The sequence below is a fragment of the Mirounga leonina genome, unplaced genomic scaffold (assembly GCF_011800145.1).
Source record: "Mirounga leonina isolate KUSES-001 unplaced genomic scaffold, KU_Mleo_1.0 Mir_91, whole genome shotgun sequence".
Lineage (NCBI taxonomy): Eukaryota > Metazoa > Chordata > Mammalia > Carnivora > Phocidae > Mirounga > Mirounga leonina.
The window spans coordinates 9,778,367-9,800,220 of NW_023270839.1; the positions used below are offsets into that span (position 1 = coordinate 9,778,367).

Below are 21,854 nucleotides of genomic sequence, written 5' to 3' on the forward strand. Positions count from 1 at the left end.
ATATTTTGCCAAAAATCCAGGACAAAAGGCATTTTATGTGTTATGTGTCTTTTAAACAAAGCATTAGACAGCCATAAAAGCAAATAACCAATTTGATTAATATCTCTTAACAAAGTTGTATGGACAGAAATTGCATACGGAAAAAGTCTAAACCTACCTGGAAGTAAATATTAAGATTTTTAAGAGTTATTTTTTTCTCTGTAAGGGGTGGCAATCTCTTTCCATGGAAACATGTTTATGAAACTAAAAGCACATCAGAATATGATCAAATACATGATGAATTTCGCTTTGCACCACAGGACCATCATGGTTAAGAATAAAGACAAGTCTGTTTGGGTTGGGAGAAGAGGATTACTGTTCCACTTTCAGAAAATGAATCATTGTTTTTCACAAAACCTATTCACAAAGGTTGGATTATTCTCATTCCACAAATTCCTCCTGATGGAGGGCAGCTTTCATGGCCTTGTTACATAGGCTATAGATGAGGGGGTTTAAGACTGGTGTCACTACGGAGTATATCAGTGTGATGATCTTATGCATAGCAACTGAGTTGCCAGATGTGGGACTCACATACATCATCACTATGGTTCCATAGAACAAAGACACTACAACTAAATGGGATCCACAGGTAGAGAAGGCCTTTTGCCCCCCAGCTGAAGAAGGAACCTGGAGCACAACTCTGAGCACCAGGGCATAGGACCCAAGAATGTACCAAATGGTGGTAATGATGATAAGGGAGCTCACGGAATAGAATACATGCTTTATGATGGGTGCAGGGGCACAGGACAATGCCATCAGTGGGTCCACATCGCACAGAAAGTGATCAATAATGTTGGGACCACAAAAGGGTAGTTGAGAAATGAAGAAAATAGTAATTGCATGTCCAAGGAAACCAATGAGCCAACAAAGAGACACAGAATGACACAGAGCTGCCTAGTCATAATGGAGGGATAGTGCAGTGGATGGCAGATGGCCAGGTACCGATCATAGGCCATGACACAGAGGAAGAAGCACTCAGTTGTGCCCAGGGAAAAGAAGTAGTAGAATTGAGTGAAACAACTGGAGAATGATATGGTCTTGGTTTTTGAAAGAAAATTGGCCAGCATGTTGGGGACTGTGCAAGTCACATACCAGATTTCTAGGAAGGAGAAGTTGGCCAGGAGCACATACATAGGGGTATGGAGTCGACGGTCCCACCTCACTGCACAAATGATGGCTATATTTCCAGTTAGAGTCAAGATATAGATCAACAAAATCATTGAGAAAAGGATGATCTGTATTTTCCAGGGACCAGGAAAACCCAACAAGATGAACTGTGTCACAGTAGATATCCCTGACTTATTCATGGTCTCCAGACTGTGGAGAGAAGATAGATAGATAGCGACAAGTCACTTCGCTGCTGAAACATTTGAGACTTTTCTTAGGACAGGTAGTTTGAGTGATCAGGCAAATGTATTAAAAATCCTAAAACAAGTCTTGAATAAATCCTGCTCTCTTCTGAGTGAGCCATTTGGCCCTTATTCTTTGTAAATGTACAATTCTAGGCTGCTTGAACTCATTGTCAATGGGCAAAATCAATTAAATTTCACCTTTTTTGATAGAAATACTTCAGTTAGAGGCAAAAATGGTTTGTCTTATATTTAATTTTTTTTTCAGTGGAAGTTCATAGATAGCAGTTAGTGCAATTCATTTCAAAATGTGAGTACACATATGCTATCATTTAAAAATAGATTTGTATCTGACACGTTTTATAGATTTGAATGGTTTGAGCTTTGACATTATTACAGATTCTCTCCCTGTCTGTCTCCCCCACCTTTTTCTTGAACTATTTCCATTAGAGATTTATTTTCTATCACTTTTTCATGATACTAGAAGAAAATCAACAAAGATACCCAGAGAGTAAATTCTTACTGCTATTTCCTATTTAAAGATGTTTACATTGCACTAAAGCTCATTTACAATTTGGTATTTAATCCTTTGTTTTTAGCAAAGAAAAGTCACTATAACTCACCTAATGATTAATTTCATATGATAATTTATCACGTTTCATATCCATTTAAAATATATCATTAAAGATTAATATAACATATGCAATGTATTGGGGAAGAAAATGAAAATCACCAGGAGATTGTCTTCTAAAGCTCTTCTCACTGCTGTCACAAGTCTTCAAGTTCACTGTTTGAAAGATTTTACTTTAGTTTATTTAAAAAATACTCCCGGGCGCCTGGGTGGCTCAGATGGTTAAGCATCTGCCTTCGGCTCAGGTCATGATCCCAGGGTCCTGGGATCGAGTCCCGCATCGGGCTCCCTGCTAGGCGGGGAGCCTGCTTCTCCCTCTGCCTCTGCCTCTCTCTCTCTCTCTCTGACTCTCATGAATAAATAAATAAAACATTTAAAAAAAAGATTTTAAAAAAATAAAAAATAAAAATAAAAAATAAAAAATACTCCCAATTTTGATAGAAAACAAGACTTGCCCTCATTCCCTTTACAACACCATCATCAAAGTTGATGTCTTTTTAAGAATCAAATAGCACTCAGATAAAAGAGCACAATGGTAGCTTTAACATATTGGAATCTCCAGAAATTTTTTAACTAGATATTTCTAACTTTGATAAGAGGAGAATTTTCCTTAAAAACAGTTTTGATAGAAGTGGTGTATATAGAATATTCATAGTACTCACTGAACATAATCAAATGGAAAAAATCCTTCTATTCAGTGAGGTTATATTAAGTAACATAAATGTATTTATAATGAAGCAGCTGTTGCAGGTTCACTAAATGAATAATGCCTAAAGTGAACTATGAACCTATTCATCTAGAAGCAAACATAACCTTCCTATTGGACTGGTTAAGTCAAAGAAGGTTGTAGTCTTGTGGACAAGAAACCAAGAGAAAGATATTGAAAGATGGGGATAAATTCTTTTTAGTTTTTTGAATTAGGATGATTATGAAGAAGTAAACTAACCTTCATTGATCATCATTTTGGTTCAGGGTTCCATAGAATAGATCATTTTGTGAGAAACAAATGGTTCCCTACTATGGGAACTCTGTGCTTTCCAAGAAGAGACCTCTCTTCTCAACAAGACAAGAAAGCAATGATGCAGAGAGCAGCCACTTACCACCTGGAACAAGAGCAACAATAACTTGAATCAGATTCACAGACTTTGACTCAAAATCAAAATGCGCAAGACTTAGGTGTATGTATTTGAGCTCTAGACTACTCTTTGGAAAAAAGACCTCACAGAACAACTATTAGCTGTAGGTAAAGCATGGTAAATGAATTTCACAAATAATTTTCAACATGATTATAAGAAGCAATTCCTAATATATTCACCATTATATTCTGTGTGAATCTTACTCTTTATATACACTGATTTGATTTTACCCTTAAAAGTTTTTTTTGTCATCTCTCCTGAAGGTGGAGATGAGTAATGGAATGGACAAAGAGGGTAGAGCTGAGAGAGGAGACCAAAACAAAACAAAACAAAACAAATCCCTGTTTTCTCTTGGTTTTGGTCCCAGTGGATGGAACTAGTTCCATACTGTTTTGTTCAAAATATCTATGAAAATCATACCATTCCAGGTGTTCCAGCCACTTTCTGAGAAGGGGAAGATCTGTGGATGACTCTGGCACCATTTAGTGCAATTATCTGGGGGAGTGTAAGTTCCAGGGTGGTCTAAATACTCTGAAAGTTTTGTCTTTTTGAGTTGTGAGTAACTAATATTCCTTGATACTCAATCTCTTGAGCATATTGAATGAACAGATATAGAGGTAATTAGGCCCACCCGTGGTGCATAATAGCAATGCCCATTGGAGATGATGTTTCCTATATACTGGGAAGCTGTCCCAGGTCCTGGGGAGAGTTCGTAGGGAGGTCACAAAGATTCTCTCCTTCACTGCCCTTAATGTGGAAGCCCTGTGTGAGAGCTCCATGCATGGCTTATTTCACTTCCCTTGCACCATAAGATTCTAGTGGCCTATTTCCAACAGAGTGTGCTAAAGCTATGTGCGGGTTTTAATTTATGTGTCAGTTTAGCCATTGTTGAGAATTCTGAGGTATGTCTTCATATGATCCTATGACTTTCCATTCCTTCCCTAGGGACCTTCTTCCTTCTTGCCTGGGGGTTTCATTAATATTTCTGATAAGTTGGCCCATAGTGATTAGAAGGTAATGTGCTACATTGACTCTCTGGGGACGCCATAATCCCCTTAAGTTTGTGTTTCTCAAACAGGGTATGTGATTTTGTGCCATGGGATACACACAGCCCCTTATTAAATGTCTTCCTGAAGGGACAGTTTTACTCAGAGAAGATAATCTTGTATTACACCAAATATGTATGTATGGTGGAACAGAAAGTATAATTTGTGATTATTTTTAAGATAAAACTTTGCTTTAGGGGAGAGGAAAGATGGCGGAGGAGTAGGGGACCCTATTTCAACTGGTCCCCGGAATTGGGCTGGATATCTACCAGACCACTCTGAGCACCCACAAAACCAGCCTGAGATGTAAGAAGATCTGGATCTCTACAATCAGAATATTGCAGGCGGTTGGTTTTGAGGTACAAAGCGGGGAGCCATGATTCCGCGGGCAGATATTGGAGGATAAATGGCGGCGGGAGGGTGCCTGGACGTGGGGATCCTACACCGCTGGTGAGTGACAGCCTCACGCACTGCAGACGGGCACAGACTCGCAGACTGGTAGCAGCGGGGAAAGGACTTCAGGGCAGCCCCCGGTGCGGAACCCCAGCGGCGGGGTCGTGCCTGCAAACTGCAGCCCTCGGGGCAGAAACCCGGAGCGGCGGGGTCGTGTGCGCTACCTGGGAGCGGCTGGCGGTTTTAGAAGCACAAAGGGCAGAGACTTGCCCTGACCTGGAGGCAGGACTGGGAGCGCTGCGGAGGGGCGCACAACCCAGGACGCTGCAGTTTATAGCAGCACGGACAGAAACGGAGACAGTGTGGCCTGGAGAGCGCACTGAAGAACAGACTGCGGTCTCTCTGCTCTGAGGCAGAGGGTTGGAAATGGTCTCTTCTGCTCTGACTCTTGGAAGAGACAGAGAAAGCCACCAGGGAAAGCTGCCAGAGAACAAAATCCCCCAAAACTGATTCCTGCTGAGGCCATCCCCCACCACAGGGGGGCAGGGCAACTCCAACCAAACAGGGTTCCCTGAGTAACAGTGCAGCAGGCACCTCCCACAGAAGACAGGCTGGGAAAACAAGAGGCCAGTAACCCTAAGGTCCCAAGAAAACAGGTGCATCTTGCTTGGGTTCTGGTCAATAATTTGGACTCTATACATTCCCTCAATCACCCATCAACAGAATGACTAGGAGGAGGAGCCCCCAAAACAGAAAAGACTCAGAGATTATGACTTATGCTGCAGATTTACAAATGGATGCAGATATAACCAAGATGTCGGAGATGGAATTCAGGCTAGCAATTGTGAAGATAACGGCTAGAATGGAGAAATCAATTAATGGCAACATAGAGTCTCTAAGGGCAGAAATGAAAGCTGAATTAGCAGAACTTAAAAATGCTATCAATGAGATCCAATCCAATCTAGATAATCTAACAGCTAGGGTAACTGAGGCAGAAGAATGAATAAGCGACCTGGAAGACAATATAATAGATAAAAGGGAAAAGAGGAGGCCAGGGAAAAACAACTCAGAATCCATGAAAATAGAATCAGAGAAATAAGTGACACCATGAAGCATTCCAAAGTCAGAATAATTGGAATCCCGGAGGGAGTGGAGAGAGAGAGAGGACTAGAAGATGTATTTGAGCAAATCATAGCTGAGAACTTCCTAATCTGGGGAATGAAACAAACATTCACATCCTAGAGGCAAAGAGGACCCCTCCCAAGATCAGGGAAAACAGGCCAACACCCCGGCATGTAATAGTAAAACTTGCAAATCTTAGAACCAAGGAAACCATCTTAAGGACAGTTAGGGGGAAGAGATTCCTTACGTACAGAGGGAGGAACATCAGAATAACGTCAGACCTATCCACAGAGACCTGGCAAGCCAGAAAGGCCTGGCAAGACATATTCAGGGTGCTAAATGAGAAGAACATGCAGCCAAGAATACTTTATCCGTCAAGGCTTTCATTTAGAATGGATGGAGAGATGCAGAGCTTCCACGACGGGCAGAAACTGAAAGAATGTGTGACCACTAAGCTGGCCCTGCAAGAAATATTAAGGGGGGTTCTATAAAAGGAGAAAGACCCCAAGAATGATCTACAACAGCAATTTACAGGGACCATCTATAAAAACAACGTCTTCACAGGCAACATGACAATTAATTGATATCTTTCAATAATCACTCTCAACGTGAATGGCCTAAATGCTCCCATAAAATGGCACAGGATTGCAGATTGGATAAAAAGACAGGACCCATCCATATGCTGTATACAAGAGACTGATTTTGAACCTAAAGATACGTCCAGACTGAAAGTGAAGGGATGGAGATCCATCTTCCATGACAGGGTCCTCAAAAGAAAGTTGGGGTAGCAATTCTTATATCAGACAAATTACATTTTAAACTAAGGTCTGTAATTAGAGACACAGAAGGACACTATATCATTCTTAAAGGGTCTATCCAACAAGAAGATCTAACAATTGTAAATATCTATGCCCCCAACATGGTAGCAGCCATCTACATAAGCCAACTGTTAATCAAAATAAAGAGTCATATTGATAACAATACGTTTATTGTAGGAGACCTGAATACTCCACTCTCAGCAATGGACAGATCATCTAAGCAGATAATCAACAAGGAAACAATAGCTTTGAATGATACATTGAACCAGATGGACCTCATAGATATTTACAGAACATTTCACCCTAAAACAACAGAGTACTCATTCTTCTCGAGCACACATGGAACTTTCTCCAGAACAGACCATATACTGGGTCACAAATCAGGTCTCAGCTGATACCAAAAGATTGAGATTATTCCCTGCATATTCTCAGACCACAATGCTTTAAAACTGAAACTCAATCACAAGAAAAAATTTGGCAGAAATTCAAACACTTGGAAGCTAAAGACCACTCTGCTCAAGAATGTTTCGGTCAACCAGGAAATCAAGAATTAAGAAGAACTTAAACAATTCATGGAAATCAATGAGAATGAAAACACATTGGTCCAAAACTTTGGGATACTGCAAAGGCTGACCTAAGGGGGAAATACATAGCCATCCAAGCCTCACTCAAAAAAATGGAAAAATCCCGAATTCACCAACTAACTCTACACCTTAAAGAACTAGAGAAAAACCAACAAATGATGCCTAAGCCACGCATTAGAAAAGAAATAATTAAAATTAAAGCAGAGATCAATAAATTAGAAACCAGAAACACAGTAGATCAGATCAATGAAACTAGAAGTTGGTTCTTTGAAAGAATTAATAAGATCAATAAACCACTGGCCAGACTTACCCAAAAGAAAAGGACTCAAATTAATAAAATTATGAATGAAAGGGGAGAGATCACCACTAACACCAAGGAAATAGAAACAATTATTAGAAATTATCAACAACTATATGCCAATAAACTGAGCCATCTGGATGAAATGGAAGCCTTCCTGGAAACCTATAAGCTGCCAAGACTGAAACAGGAAGAAATTGACAACCTGAATAGGCCAATAACCAGTAACGAGATTGAAGCAGTGATCAAAAACCTCCCAAAAAACAAGAGTCCAGGGCCTGATGGATTCCCTGGGGAATTCTACCAAACATTCAAAGAAGAAAGAATACCTATTCTACTGAAGCTGTTTCAAAAACAGAAACAGAAGGAAAGCTTCCAGACTCTTTCTATGAGGCCAGCATTACCTTAATCTCAAACCAGGCAAAGACCCCATCAGAAAGGAGAATTTCAGACCAATATTCCTGATGAATATGGATTCCAAAATCCTCAACAAAATCCTAGCTAATAGGATCCAACAATACATTAAAAGGATCATCCACCACAACCAAGTGGGATTTATCCCTGGGATGCAAGGTGGTTCAACATTCGCAAATCAATCACTGTGATAGAACACATTAATAAGAGGAGGGAGAAGAACCATATGGTCCTCTCAATTGATGCAGAAAAAGCATTTGACAAAATACAACATCCTTTCCTGATTAAAACTCTCCAGAGTATAGGGATAGAGGGAATATTCCTCAAGTTCATAAAATCCATCTATGAAAAAGCCACAGCGAATATCATCCTCATTGGGGAAAAGCTGAGAGCCTTTTCCTTAAGATCAGGAACACGTCAAGGATGCCCACTCTCACCACTATTGTTCAACATAGTACTAAAAGTCCTAGCAACAGCAATCAGACAACAAAAAGAAATAAAAGGTATTCAAATTGGCAAAGAAGAAGTCAAACTCTCTCTTTTCTCAGACGACATGATACTTTATGTGGAAAACCCAAAAGACTCCACCCCCAAATTACTAGAACTCATCCAGCAATTCAGTAATGTGGCAGGATACAAAATCAATGCACAGACATCAGTTGCTTTCTTATATGCTAACAATGCAACTGTAGAAAGAGAAATTAGAGAAACGATTCCATTTACAATAGCACCAAAAACCTTAAGATACCTCGGAATAAACCTAACCAAAGAGGTAAAGGATCTATACTCTAGGAACTACAGAACACTCATGAAAGAAATTGAAGAAGACACAAACAGATGGAAAAATATTCCATGCTCATGGATCAGAAGAATAAACACTGTTAAAATGTCTATGCTACCCAGAGCAATCTATACCTTCAATGCCATCCCAATCAAAATTCCAATGACATTTTTCAAAGTGCTGGAACAAACAATCCTAAAATTTGTATGGAATCAGAAAAGACCCCGAATTGCCAAGGAAATGTTGAAAAAGAAAAACAAAGCTGGGGGCATCACGGTTGCCCGATTTCAAGCTATATTACAAAGCTGTGATCACCAAGACAGCTTGGTACTGGCACAAAAACAGATATACAGACCAATGGAACAGAATAGAGAACCCAGATATGGACCCTCAACTCTATGGTCAAATAATCTTTGACAAAGCAGGAAAAAACATGCAATGGAAAAAAGACAGTCTGTTCAATAAATGGTGCTGGGAAAATGGACAGCCACATGCAGAAGAATGAAACTCGACCATTCTCTAACACCATTCACAAAGATAAACTCAAAGTGGATGAAAGAGCTCAATGTGAGACAGGAATCCATCAAAATCCTAGAGGAGAACATAGGCAGTAGCTTCTTTGACATTGGCCAGAGCAACTTCTTTCAAGATACATCTCCAAAAGCCAGTGAAACAAAAACAAAAATGAACTTTTGGGACTTCATCAAGATAAAAAGCTTCTGCACAGCAAAGGAAACAGTCAACAAAACACAGAGGCAACCCACAGAATGGGAGAAGATATTTGCAAATGACACTACAGATAAGGGGCTGGTATCCAAGATCTAGAAAGAACTTCTCAAACTCAACACCCAAAAAACAAATAATCAAGTCAAAAAGTGGGCAGAAGATATGAAAAGACACTTCTCTGAAGAAGACATACAAATGGCTAACAGACACATGAAAAAATGTTCATCATCATTAGCCATCAGGGAAATTCAAATCAAAACCACATTGAGATACCACCTTACACCAGTTAGAATGGCAAAAATGGACAGGGAAAGAAACAACAAATGTTGGAGAGGTTGTGGAGAAAGGGGAACCTTCTTACACTGTTGGTGGGAATGCAAGTTGGTACAGCCACCTTGGAAAACAATGTGGAGGTTCCTCAAAAATTTAAAAATAGAGCTACCCTATGACCCAGCAATTGTACTACTGGGTGTTTACCCCAGAGACACAGATGTAGTGAAAAGAAGGGCCATATGCACCCCAATGTTCATAGCAGCAATGCCCGCAATAGCCAAACTGTGGAAAGCGCTGAGATGCCCTTCAAAGATGAATGGATCAAGAAGATGTGGTCCATATATACAATGGAATATTAATCAGCAATCAGGAAGGATGAATACCCAAGTTTACATCAATATGGATGGGACTGGAGGAGATTATGCTAAGTGAAATAAATCAAGCAGAGAAAGTCAATTATCATATGGTTTCACTTATTTGTGGAACATAAGGAATAGCACGGAGGACACTAGGTGAAGGAAGGGAAAAATGAGGGGGGCGGAATTGGAGGGAGAGATGAACCATGAGAGACTATGGACTCTGAGAAACAAACAGGGTTTTAGAGGGGAGTGGGGAGGGGAGATTGGTTAGCCCGGTGATGGGTATTAAGGAGGGCACGTACTGCATGGAGCACTGGGTGTTATATGAAAACAATGGATCGTGGATCACCACATCAAAAATTAATGATGTATTGTATGGTGACTAACATAACATAATAAAATTAAAAAAAAAACTTTGACTTTAAAAGGAATATTGCCCCATGTTCTCTGACCACTGTTGCCAAACACTCTGGTGGTGAAAAGATTTGAGAAGTGCTACATGAGAGTATTTAATCACCTAGCACCAACAAGCCTATCTTCCTGGAACACCTAATTTCATTTTTAGTACGGCCATAACTAAAAGGGTATACTTTCATTTTAAGTAGATTGGCCTCTCAGCTAATGGCTTTCCTGTTTCAACATGGGGTTTGGGCACAAAGATGGAGTTTGTTCTTGGTATAATTTTCTCTTAATACTTTTCTGACTGAGACTTTACCCTATAGCTTTCTGAGAGGCATAAAAATATGTTTAGGACATTGTTAGTCCATATTACAAGTGGTGTTGTCACATTTGATTTGGGGAATCACTTTGAATAAAGATGTCCAGTTGGAAGAATATATAGATTGATCATTGTGAAGTGCAGGGCTTAGAAGTCCGAATGGAGCAGTGTAGTGAATGAGAGCTTTGAATGGTGGGAGAATTTGAATTTTAAGTGATGGAAGTATGAAGCATACTCTGTTTTTGGTGTGAAAGACAGCTTTAAACAATGGCAAATGTCCATTACTGGGTGGGTTTATTTATTTTTTGGTGGCCCTTTGGTCCACTGTCTTTAAGAATATTTTCAGAATTTAGAAGATTGCACTCCTATTGAAAGGCTCCAGGTACACATGCATTTCATTCTTTCCACTAGCTAAGATTAAAGCAGTGAAGATACATCAAAGACAAATAACATATATAATAACAAAATGTAATTACTTAGCAAGGTAATGCATGTTTAAAATGTTTTATTTAGCATTTTCCATTGATGAGCTGAACTTGAACAGCTAAGGAACTATGGAAAAAAAAGTATCTTCCTCTACTTAAGTATGAGCCAGAATATGACTTACTGAAGCCATTCTCTATTGTTTTTATAAGTAATTAAGGTCAGAAATGACAAATTCTGCTTCTCTTTGTTTTTTTTCCCAATTTTTTATTTAAATTCAATTTAGTTAACATAAAGTATATTATTAGTTTCAGGGATAGAGTTTAGTGATTCATCAGTTGCATATAACAGGCAGTGCCCATCACATCAAGTGCTCTCCTTAATGCCTATCACAGTTACCCCATCCCCCCACCCACCTTCCCTCCAGCAACCCTCAGTTTGTTTCCTAGAGTTAAGAGTCTCTTATGGTTTACCTCCCTGTTTTTATCTTATTTTATTTTTCCTTCCCTTCCCATATGTTCATTTGTTTTGTTTCTTAAATCCCACATATGAGTGAAATCATAGGGTATTTGTCTTCCTTTGGCTTATTTTGCTTAGCATAATACCCTCTAAAGATGTCTCAGTTTTGGTTAGTTCTTAATCCTAGGACTTTCTTTAGGACATTTTTCATGTCTTTGTTTCGGAGACTATAGAAAAGGGGATTTAAGAGTGGAGTCACTGCCGAGTATACCAAAGTGATGATCTTCTGCATTCCTGTTGGATTCCCTGATGTTGGGCTCACATATATCACCATAAGTGTTCCATAGAATAGAGACACCACCATTAGGTGGGACCCACATGTGGAGAAAGCTTTGGTTCAGCCAGCACTAGAAGGAACACAAAGCACAGCTCTGAGTACCAGAGTGTAAGATCCCAGGATGAAAAGGAAGGGCCCAAAGATAATCAGTGAGTTGAAGGTGTAACAGATGAGCTCAGTGGAAGGAGCAGGGATGCAGGCCAGTGCGAGCAATGGGCCTGGGTCACACACAAAGTGGTCAATGATGTTGGGTCCACAGAAGGGAAGTTGGGAGATGAGAACAATGGGGACCGGATAGCAGAGAAATCTACTCACCCAGCAAACACAGACCAGGACCACACAGAGCTTCCCAGTCATGATGGAGGGGTAATGTAGTGGGCAACAGATGGCAAGGTATCGATCATAAGCCATGACTGATAAGAAGAAACATTCTGTGGTACCCAGTGAAAAAAAGAAATAGAATTGGAGGAAGAAGCATCCAGTGAAGGAGATGGTCTTGGTCTCAGAGAGGATGTTGACCAGCATGTTCGGGACAGTGGAGGAAATGTACCAGATCTCTAGGAAGGCAAAGTTTCCCAAGAAGATGTACATGGGTGTGTGAAGCCGCTTGTCCCATTTCACTACACAGACAATAATCCCATTCCCCAGCAGGGTGAGGAGATAGACCACCAGGATGAATGAAAAGAAAAAGTTCTGCATCTCCCTTTGACCAGGGAAACTCAGAAGGACAAACTCAGTCACAAAATGCATTGTTGTGTTCTGGGATTCCAAAGCTGTTAGAGAAACAGAAGTAACTAAGGAGGGAATAATAATGAACATTTGTAGGTTTTGCTAACAATTCACTTGTAAATGTACAAAGTATTTTTATTTTACATTATCTCATTCGATCTTCCAAATGACCCTTTGAGCTGTAGGGAGGTGTGCTTCATTCTTCTCTTTTACAGATAAGAAAACTGAAGTTCAGAGAAATTTAAGGGGTTTACTTAAATGTGCAAAGGCAGGAGCTCCTAGATACACTGGCTCATTTGGAGATTGGTTTGGAGCAAACCTCACTTCATTTCAAATATTCCTATAACCCTGAGTCTCAGTAATGTCTCATCTTTCATGTTAAAATCATTGCCTCTTGGATATCTTAAATGTAAATATACACCTTGGATACATTCTTTTACTTTGAAACAAAATTGAATATGAATCTGAAGCAATAAATTGTCTTCTTAGAATTTCACATACAAAAGTCCAGTAAAAAGCAGATAGGTGGAACTGTGTGGTGGGAGTCTTGAGCCCCCTTGTTTTTCTGCTCTGAGGGAGGTGCTCTAGAGACCTCAGGATTCTGTACAGTGGTGGGAAAATCATTTATGAAGCACCCTCTAAGTCACATTCTGCTAGGTGGCATCTGGATTTGTAGAACAATTTAGCTCATTCTCTCTTGAGGAACTCTGGTTCTCTCAAAGTACTTTATGTTGAGCAAAATCTCTCCCTTATTACTTCTATGCATTGATCCTGGGACTCTCCTTTGCTGAAGCTATACAAAATAAGTCTCATTCCTTTTCTATTATGGTGATGAAGGGTGGGGGGGCTTAAATAACAGTTGGAAGCTATTATGTCCCATATACATGACTTTTTTTGGATGCCACCATTTTTCCTGGCTTGTTTTTCTCTAAACTGCACTATTCTACATCATGGCTAGTCTTTTGAGGTAACTTGCAGCTGGGTATGCCAGTTTTGTCTAGTATACAAAACCATGTACCTTCATTTTTTTTTTTTTTTGCTGGGAATTAAGCCTTAAACATCATAATTTTCCATTCATCATCTTGCTTTTACCTAAATTAAATAATGAATTAGAAAGTTCACCTTAGGATATGCTAAGACCAGAAAGATCCTCCTCATATTGGCTGTTAGGAATTGAGGCATGAGTATAAATTTAGATGTTGTTAACAACTTTTCTAGAACTATCGATCCAGGCTGGTTTGCTTATTAATTAATTAATTAAGTAAGGGGTGGGGGGCAGAAGGAGAGAGCGAATCCCTGAGATCATGAACTGAGACAGAATCAAGGGTCGGCTGCCTAACTGACTGAACTACCCAGGTGCCCCATGTCCAGGCTTATTTCTTTGTCCTAAAGTTTCCTGGTTAAAATTCAAAATATTTAGTAGGGTAAAACCACCATTAGTATTTTAAATTTAGTAATATCTTGACTACAGATGTAGATAATTGACCATATTATTAATGTTCCTGTTAAGATACAAAATTGCATCCTTATGCCATTTAATCTTCAGAGAGCATGAGGCCTGCTTCTCAGTATTTGATCAACCTGGAGCAAACTGAGAGGGTAAATGTTTTATTGCCAAGGTAACTTTGGGTATTTGTATTGATTAATAATAATTTTAGAATGATGAAAAAGGACTCTGTAATAAACATGACTTTTATGACAATCTAAATTTTGTCCAAGTAAGTTAGTTCAATGGACTATAATTATGACCATATGTATCAAAATTTCTAGGAGAGTTGTAATTTCGAATATACCTCCCATAACTCTACCTGTATTTGCTAGACCACATGCTGCCATTTTTGGTCAGAAAATACAGTTATTTGGTTTTGTAATAAAAAAAGTTGAATATTGAATTTAAATTGTAGCACATTATCCATTTACTTATTCATTTAGGCATTAAACACTTGTTTATTAACTGTTATATTTCCAGCAGTGTGCTAAGTCCTGGGGTACAATGGTAAGCATGAAAAATAAAATTCCTCCCCTTTTGGAACTTCTGACTTATAAAAGCAATCAAGACTGCCCCCTACATCTGCAGTGTCTTGATCTGTGTGTTTCATAGCACATACCCAATTATATACTGTGGGCCTGAAAAAGTTATTTATTTTGGCTCATAATAACTTAGATAAATCTATGTAGTGAGGGTAGTAGCATGATTGTCAACTTTATTTGACATAAATGAGATATTTTTGGCTTTTCAAGACAGTAGGCAGAGACATGAGACATGAATTGATTTACTTTACTCACAGGTCAGGAAGCTCTTGTCACTAAGAAAAGAAATATAATTCCAGTTCATGGTTTTTGACTCGGAACCAGACCTCAGAAGTCTTACCTCCTTCCTGGTCATCTGACTTCCTGATGTCCAGGACCTTTTAACATTTGTCCTACAGTGAAAGTTTAGTTACCTGTGGAATACAGGATCAGAAAAAGGGATAAATGGACTTCACAGATAATTTGAAATCTCACTGCATCCATTTCTGCTTCCTCCACCTCAAAGTACATCTATTAGTAGCTCAAAGGGTGAACTTAAATCCACTTCTTTAATCTTTCTATTCACCTCAAGTGATACAACAAATGAACAGTTGGAGAAATGAGGAGGAACAAGGAGCATGGATAGTCTATTCTGTATGAACTGAGAAGGAAGACACATCCTCCTCCATAACCCCAACCGCTTGCTCAAGATTTATGCCACTTGCCCCGAGAAGTGCAGGGATTCTTTTTCCTTTAAATATTTATATTTTTAAGGTTAATTTGTAAATTTGGAGAATTTGGTAAATCTAAAGGACACAGGAGTCTGCCTATGACTTTCTTCATTTCCATTTCCCACTTGTCACTTATCAAGAGCTCTGAAAACATAAGAACATCCTGCTTTAGTTGCCCTTGCCGAAGGATATTTGTCAACCAAAACTTTACTGACCAACATTAGAAACAAAGCAGTACAAGACTCAGGCTACATTCTAACTGAAGATTTAATGGTCCCCCAAAATATCCAAGACATTTGAACCCCATTTTCCCTAAGTGAATTGTATAGTGGGAACTCTGTGATGCTAGAGTGAGTCCTTAATGTGAATATATTACCCCAAACAGAAGTGTGTTAGGAAAAGAGAACTGCTGGACCTAACATGTTGTTCTTAACGAAGAACAATGGAACAAAGAATGAATGGATTTACGGAAGAACCAGCATGCTCTTAGTATCTGACAGCAGTGGGTGTATAGGAACAGTGATGCACTGACGCAGGCAGAATTTCCTTACATACCTTTCCTTACACCTTACATCCTTCATGCTGTTTCTGGCTCCAAGAGGAAGATGTGAGGGAATCTTCAGCCACAAGAGTATCCTCGTTTAATAACCTAAAAAGCTCATTCATGGGTGGAGAGCAGTATTTGTGACCCCATAGACTTCCTTCCTTTAGTATTCTGAACCAAATGAAATGTATCTTTCATGCCAGTCATTATTAAGAATTTACATGTCCCTCCTGAGTAGGATCCATAGTCCTCCAGCATGTTTACTGGGAAGCATCTGTTCATGTATCTCTGTGCATGCATCTAATCCTGCTTATATTTGTGTATATTTCCTCCAGTGTTTTGATTAGTAGGACACAGAGGTCAGAATAAATATCCAAGAGAGGCAGGGAAAATTGTCCTCGTGGTGGAGGTATCCTCCTCTAAGGACCCCATCTACCTGGGGGATGAAGTGGAGGAGAGGAGTGAGTGGGACAGGTTAATGGGAGAGAAAAGAAAGAGAAAGAATGTGTGTGTGTGTGTGTGTGTGAGAGAGAGAGAGAGAGAGAGACAGACAGACAGACAGACAGACATGGGGCTGGGTGGGTTTGGGGTCGGGAGGGTGAGCTGTCTTTCCAAAATATACCTGTTTTATCTTGATGCCAAACCTATAAGCACTTAAATTTTAAAAATTGTTTATCTATACATAATTTACTTAATTTTTGTTATATCAACATAAGGTAAAGAATTTCCACTTTCAATTTTAAGTATAGCTTGAAGACATTTGTTTGAAAAACTTAGTCTTCTATAAAAATAGATTTGTAATGTTGTTGACTTACATGATGCAATATTAGTAAAAATGAAGTTTTAGCACTGTAAATGGCTCAGACGTAGGAAGTATGAATTCTTTCACTGGTATCAGGAGAAGGAGAACAAACAAGATGAGGCAGAGAATCTGAGGGGTAGATGAATTCAACCATAGCAAGAGCTCCAGGAGAGAACACTACTGTGTTTAGGAGCAAGGCTGTGTAAGGACAGAGCAGGTTCTCAAGAATGTAGTCTCTGTACCAGCAACACTTGAAAAATTGTTAAAATGCAAGTTCTCAGGCTCCTATCTGACTTAAAACTCAGTATGGGCCCAGCAATCTGTTATAACAGACTTGCTATGTGTTTCTTTTGCATGCCGACATCTGAGAATTACTGTGTAGACGTTAGGGCGTTAGAGCCTGGGTTAAGGAGTGGGTGTGTGAAACAGCTTCTAAGTTTGGGAGGGATCTCAGGAGGATCAGGAATTAATTGATCATGGTTTGGAGAGAGGGTTAAGAATGATATTTGTAGGGATAATTGGCACTAGAAGCTGAGTTATAGATGATTGTATCTGGAAAAGCAGGATTGGATTTAAACATCTGGGGCGGCTTTTGAAAGAGGCCTGGGAGAGGCAGGGAAGTGGTGAAGGTTATTCAGGTGTCATACGAAAAGGAGTGACCTGGGATAAAGGGGGGGGGGCATTTTTTATGGGTGGGAGCAGAGTTGAACCTAGAGAGAAGGTGGTGGGGTAAAAGAAAACTGGGACACAGAAAATCTTGGTCCTAGCCTGAGTGTTTTCATTTATAGCTGTGAGAGCTTGGTGGGCTCATTTCAAATTTTAAATATTAGATACATCTTTTTCCTTGTGTACTCCGCATAGCTGATATGAGAACGAGATGAGATACTAGATATGAGAATATTTTGTAAATGTCTATATAGTCATAATATTAATATGGTTCAAGAGCCTCAGGAGTGTATTTGTAATTTTCCACTCTTTTTTTAAAATTTAAAAAAAATTTTAAGTTTTTATTTTTATTATTTTTTAAAGATTTTATTTATTTATTTGACAGAGAGAGACACAGCGAGAGAAGGAACACAAGCAGGGGGAGTGGGAGAGGGAGAAGCAGGCTTCCCGCAGAGCAGGGAGCCTGATGCGGGACTCGATCCCAGGACCCTGGGATCATGACCTGAGCTGAAGGCAGTCGCTTAACCAACTGAGCCACCCAGGCGCCCTTAAGTTTTTATTTTAATTCCAGCTAGTTAGCATACAGTGTCATATTAGTTTCAGGTTACAGCATGATTCAACAACTTTCTATATTAGGCTGTGTTCACTACAAGTGTAGCTGCCATCTGGCACCATACAGTGCTATGACAATACCATTGACTACATTCTCTATGCTGTAACTTTTATTCCCATGACTTATTCATTCCATAATTGGAAGACTGTATCCTCCACCCATTTGCCCACCCCTCTCCTCTGGTAACCATCAGTTTGTTCCCCGCATTTATTTTGTTTTTTAGATTCTGCAAAGAAGTGAGATCATACGATATTTGTCTTTCTCTGTCAAGTTAAAATCCTATTACATATAAGATAAATTCCTTTTTTTAGCTTTTTTTCTTTTAAAAATTTTTTAATTTAAATTGTAGTTAGTTAACATATAGTGTAATTTTGGTTTCATGAGTAGAATTTAGTGATTCATCACTTACATATAACACCCAGTGCTCATCACAAGTGCCCTCCTTAATACCCATCACCCATTTAGCCCATCCCCAACCCACTTCCCTCCATCAACCCTCAGTTTGTTCTCTATCATTAAGAGTCTCTTATGGTTTGCTTCTCTCTCTATCTCTCCTCTCTCTCTTTTTCCCTTCCCCTATGTTCATCTGTTTTTTTTTTCTCTTAAATTCCACATGTGAGTGAAATCATATAGCACTTATCGTTCTCTGAATTATTTTGCTTAACATAATACACTCTAGCTTCATCCACATTGTTGCAAATGGCAAGGTTTCTTTTTTTTTCATTTTTAAAAATACTTATTTATTAGAGAGATGGGGAGAGAGCATTCCCTCAGAGGGAGAAGCATATTCTCTGCTGAGCTGAGAGCCCAAGACAGGGCTTGATCCCAGGACCTTGAGATCATGATCCGAGCCAAGACAGACACTTAACCAACTGAGCCACCCAGGAGCCCTAAGAAACTTGAAGATCATTCAAGGCATTTTCTAATTCTGTCACCTCCCATAGGCAGTCAATCACCATATCCTGTTGATTTCTCCTACCAAATGTTTTTCAAACCCATCCTGGGCACATAGGAGATCAATGTAAATGCTTTCTTCGTTTAGATGGTCCAGTAATGGAATGGAGCTGCTATACGTATAACCTAGAAAGAAAAATGGGCTTCATTATGAAGGACTGAGAATGTGGTTTTAGGAGGAAAGCACCTGGTTTGGTGAGGAAGGAAGAGATCACCCACTCTGGCAATATCTATGTGGTGACATATTGTACAACTAATTGACTCAAACCAGTATATAACTCAGTGGTCCTCTTATATCACTGTACTTAAAGGAAAATAAATGATAATACCACAATGATTTGGGATCAAATACCATATGACATTCTGTGTGCTCTTGAGCAAGTGAACACCTATTTTTCAGAGCTCTTGTGCAAATACTGTTGAATACATATGCCTGGTACAGTTTCTGGAATATATTAGACTTGAAAAAAATTCATAGCTGTTGTTAATACTACCAACAAATATGATTACAAAGTAACTAGGATAAATTTTTTAGCATAGCCATTTAAAAACCTAAATGAAAAACAGTATTAAATGAACCTAAGAAACATTAAAAAGTCATTAGGTTTTAGTGTATGACACAGCAGAGCTATGGGTGGCTCTCTTTGGTTGATCAGATTTATTTTACTGACTTTCTTATATATTCTGGCACTTAAAAACATAGAGTTTCATCTGATATAAAGGAAAAAGACATTAAAACATGGTAGTGTTAATAATTCAAGATGTAGAAAACGAATGGTTAAAGGAAGGGCATTAAATTACCTGTGATGTACATGAGAGTTAAGGGGGAATAAGTTATATTTAGTTTGGGGTGTTGTATGTAGAAAATGAGTTATTGAACACAACATTGAACAGTCTTCTAGTAGCAAATTATGTAATTTATAAAATTTCTGAATAATGAGGCATTCCTTTGTGAATCATTAGGCAAGAAATTTTCAGGGGTTGTTAATCAGAGGGAGATTTGAGTAGCTGGGCCCTGGAGTCAACAGTTCATGTAACATAACTTATTATTAAGTTACTGGAGATACTGTGGATGGAATCACATATCTAGAGACATGAAATCCACACAAATTTGCAAAAATGTGTTAATATTAAAATGGGATTTTATTGGAGCTAGCAACCATTTGTAGATGTCTTAGAAAAAATGCAGTGATGCCTAGACAGAAAAGTTACTTACCCTTCATGATAGGTCTAAGTGTGGAGAAAGCTGGGAATAAACATTGAGTCTGTATCTTCTCATTGATTCCTCTCTTTCCTTTATGTGGACTCAAAACGTAGGGACCTGACCCCCAAAACCCTAGGATATACAAAGGTAACTGCTGACCCTCCCTTTCTTGCCTTCCTGAAGTGTTCAAAAGAAACAGTTATAGCAATAGGGTACTTTTGTTGGGCAATAGGATACTCAGTGAAAAGAACAGCCCTATAATCTATCCTTGAGGTGTGGGCCTTGATTGACATATTGATATTTTCTTTTTTTTTAAAAGATTTTATTTATTTATTCATGAGAGACAGAGAGAGGGGGCGGGCAGCGGCAGAGAGAGAAGCAGGCTCCCTGCGGGACTTGATCTCAGGACCCTGGGATCATGACTTGAGCCAAAGGCAGATGCTTAACCAACTGAGCCACCCCGGCACCCGACATGCTGATATTTTCATGAAGAGCTGTCTAGGAGATCTCAATCACCCCCAGGCACCCAGATCTTTCATTTTTCTCACTCAGCAGAGGAAATTCAACAGGTGAATTTTCTATATTGGTTACTTTTGCTGTAGAATAGCTGAAAGAAGTGAGATATGAACCTCGTGAGGAGATTTCAAGATGCGGATACAGATGAATAAAGGTGAAGAGTGTATTGTTGAGACTCTCAAGGGTACAATTAAAGTTTCATCTTAGAGATCATTGTGGAGTCTTCAGTCTCTCCTTGGGATGGTTTATGACTCCCACAAGACTTCTTGATGTGACATCCTTTCTTTATCCATAGTTTTCATACAGTTTGGGTTAAATTGGCTCCCAGAGTGAAGGCAGGAAAAAGGTCTTAAAGGCAATGGTGAGGTGTCTGTGATTTCAAGAGAATTTCTTTTTGTTTTCAGGAGAAATCTTTTTCACTGTGAAATTTAGAAAATGTTTACAATGTACATTGTTTATACCCTGGAAGTGTGTTTTCTTCACACTCATGACGTTTGTAAATTTTTGCTTCTAGACCTTAATTACTGATAGACCATTTGTTTTCTGTCTGTCCTATCTGTTCTTTGTTTCTTCTTTCTTGTTTTCTTTTGTATTACTCGAGTACTTTTATGTCTTTTCCCTCTGTTACCTCTTTTTCATGGTTTTACAATATTTTGTATTGTGATAAAATACACATAACATAAAAATGGCCATTTTAACCATTTCAAACTATACAGTCCTGAAGCATTAAGTACATTCACCTTACAGTGCAACCATCATCAACATTCATCTCCAGAATTTTTTTGTCATCCCAAACTGAAGCTCTGTACCCATTAAACAATAACTTCCCACTCCACTCTCCCATAGCCTCTGACAATATATTGGGGCAATTGGAGAAAATGGTATGTGTAAATCCAACAACAGCTGAACCAAGGCCACAAACTTCCAGGGATGGCTAATTTTGGTTTTCCTCTGAATGGTGTCAGATTTAGTTCTGGTTCATACTTACTTGAGGATGAAGATTACCAAGGGTTCCCTTATGAAGTTCCCTCAACTTCATGTGAGCCCTGGTTCCCATCTCCTTCTCTCCAGCCAGGCACTGCCATGATGCCTAAGGATTTGAACTATAGGCAGGTGCACTCTCAACATGAATGACTTTAGGACTTACCATTCAGACTTCCAGAAAAAAATTGACTTAGG

At 39.1% G+C, this 21,854-nt stretch overlaps 2 protein-coding genes across 2 annotated transcripts; both read right to left on the minus strand.

The window, feature by feature from the left end:
- Nucleotides 1-400: 400 nt before the first annotated feature.
- On the minus strand, nt 401-1,346 carry LOC118003515 (olfactory receptor 11H7-like). Its single transcript, XM_034994575.1, is given in 3 exon segments — nt 401-433; nt 436-917; nt 920-1,346. Coding segments are annotated over 3 exon segments (942 nt in total).
- A 10,383-nt stretch (nt 1,347-11,729) lies between these two features.
- On the minus strand, nt 11,730-12,725 carry LOC118003192 (olfactory receptor 11H6). Its single transcript, XM_034994014.1, is given in 1 exon segment — nt 11,730-12,725. A coding segment is annotated over 1 exon segment (996 nt).
- Between the last annotated feature and the right edge of the window lie 9,129 nt (nt 12,726-21,854).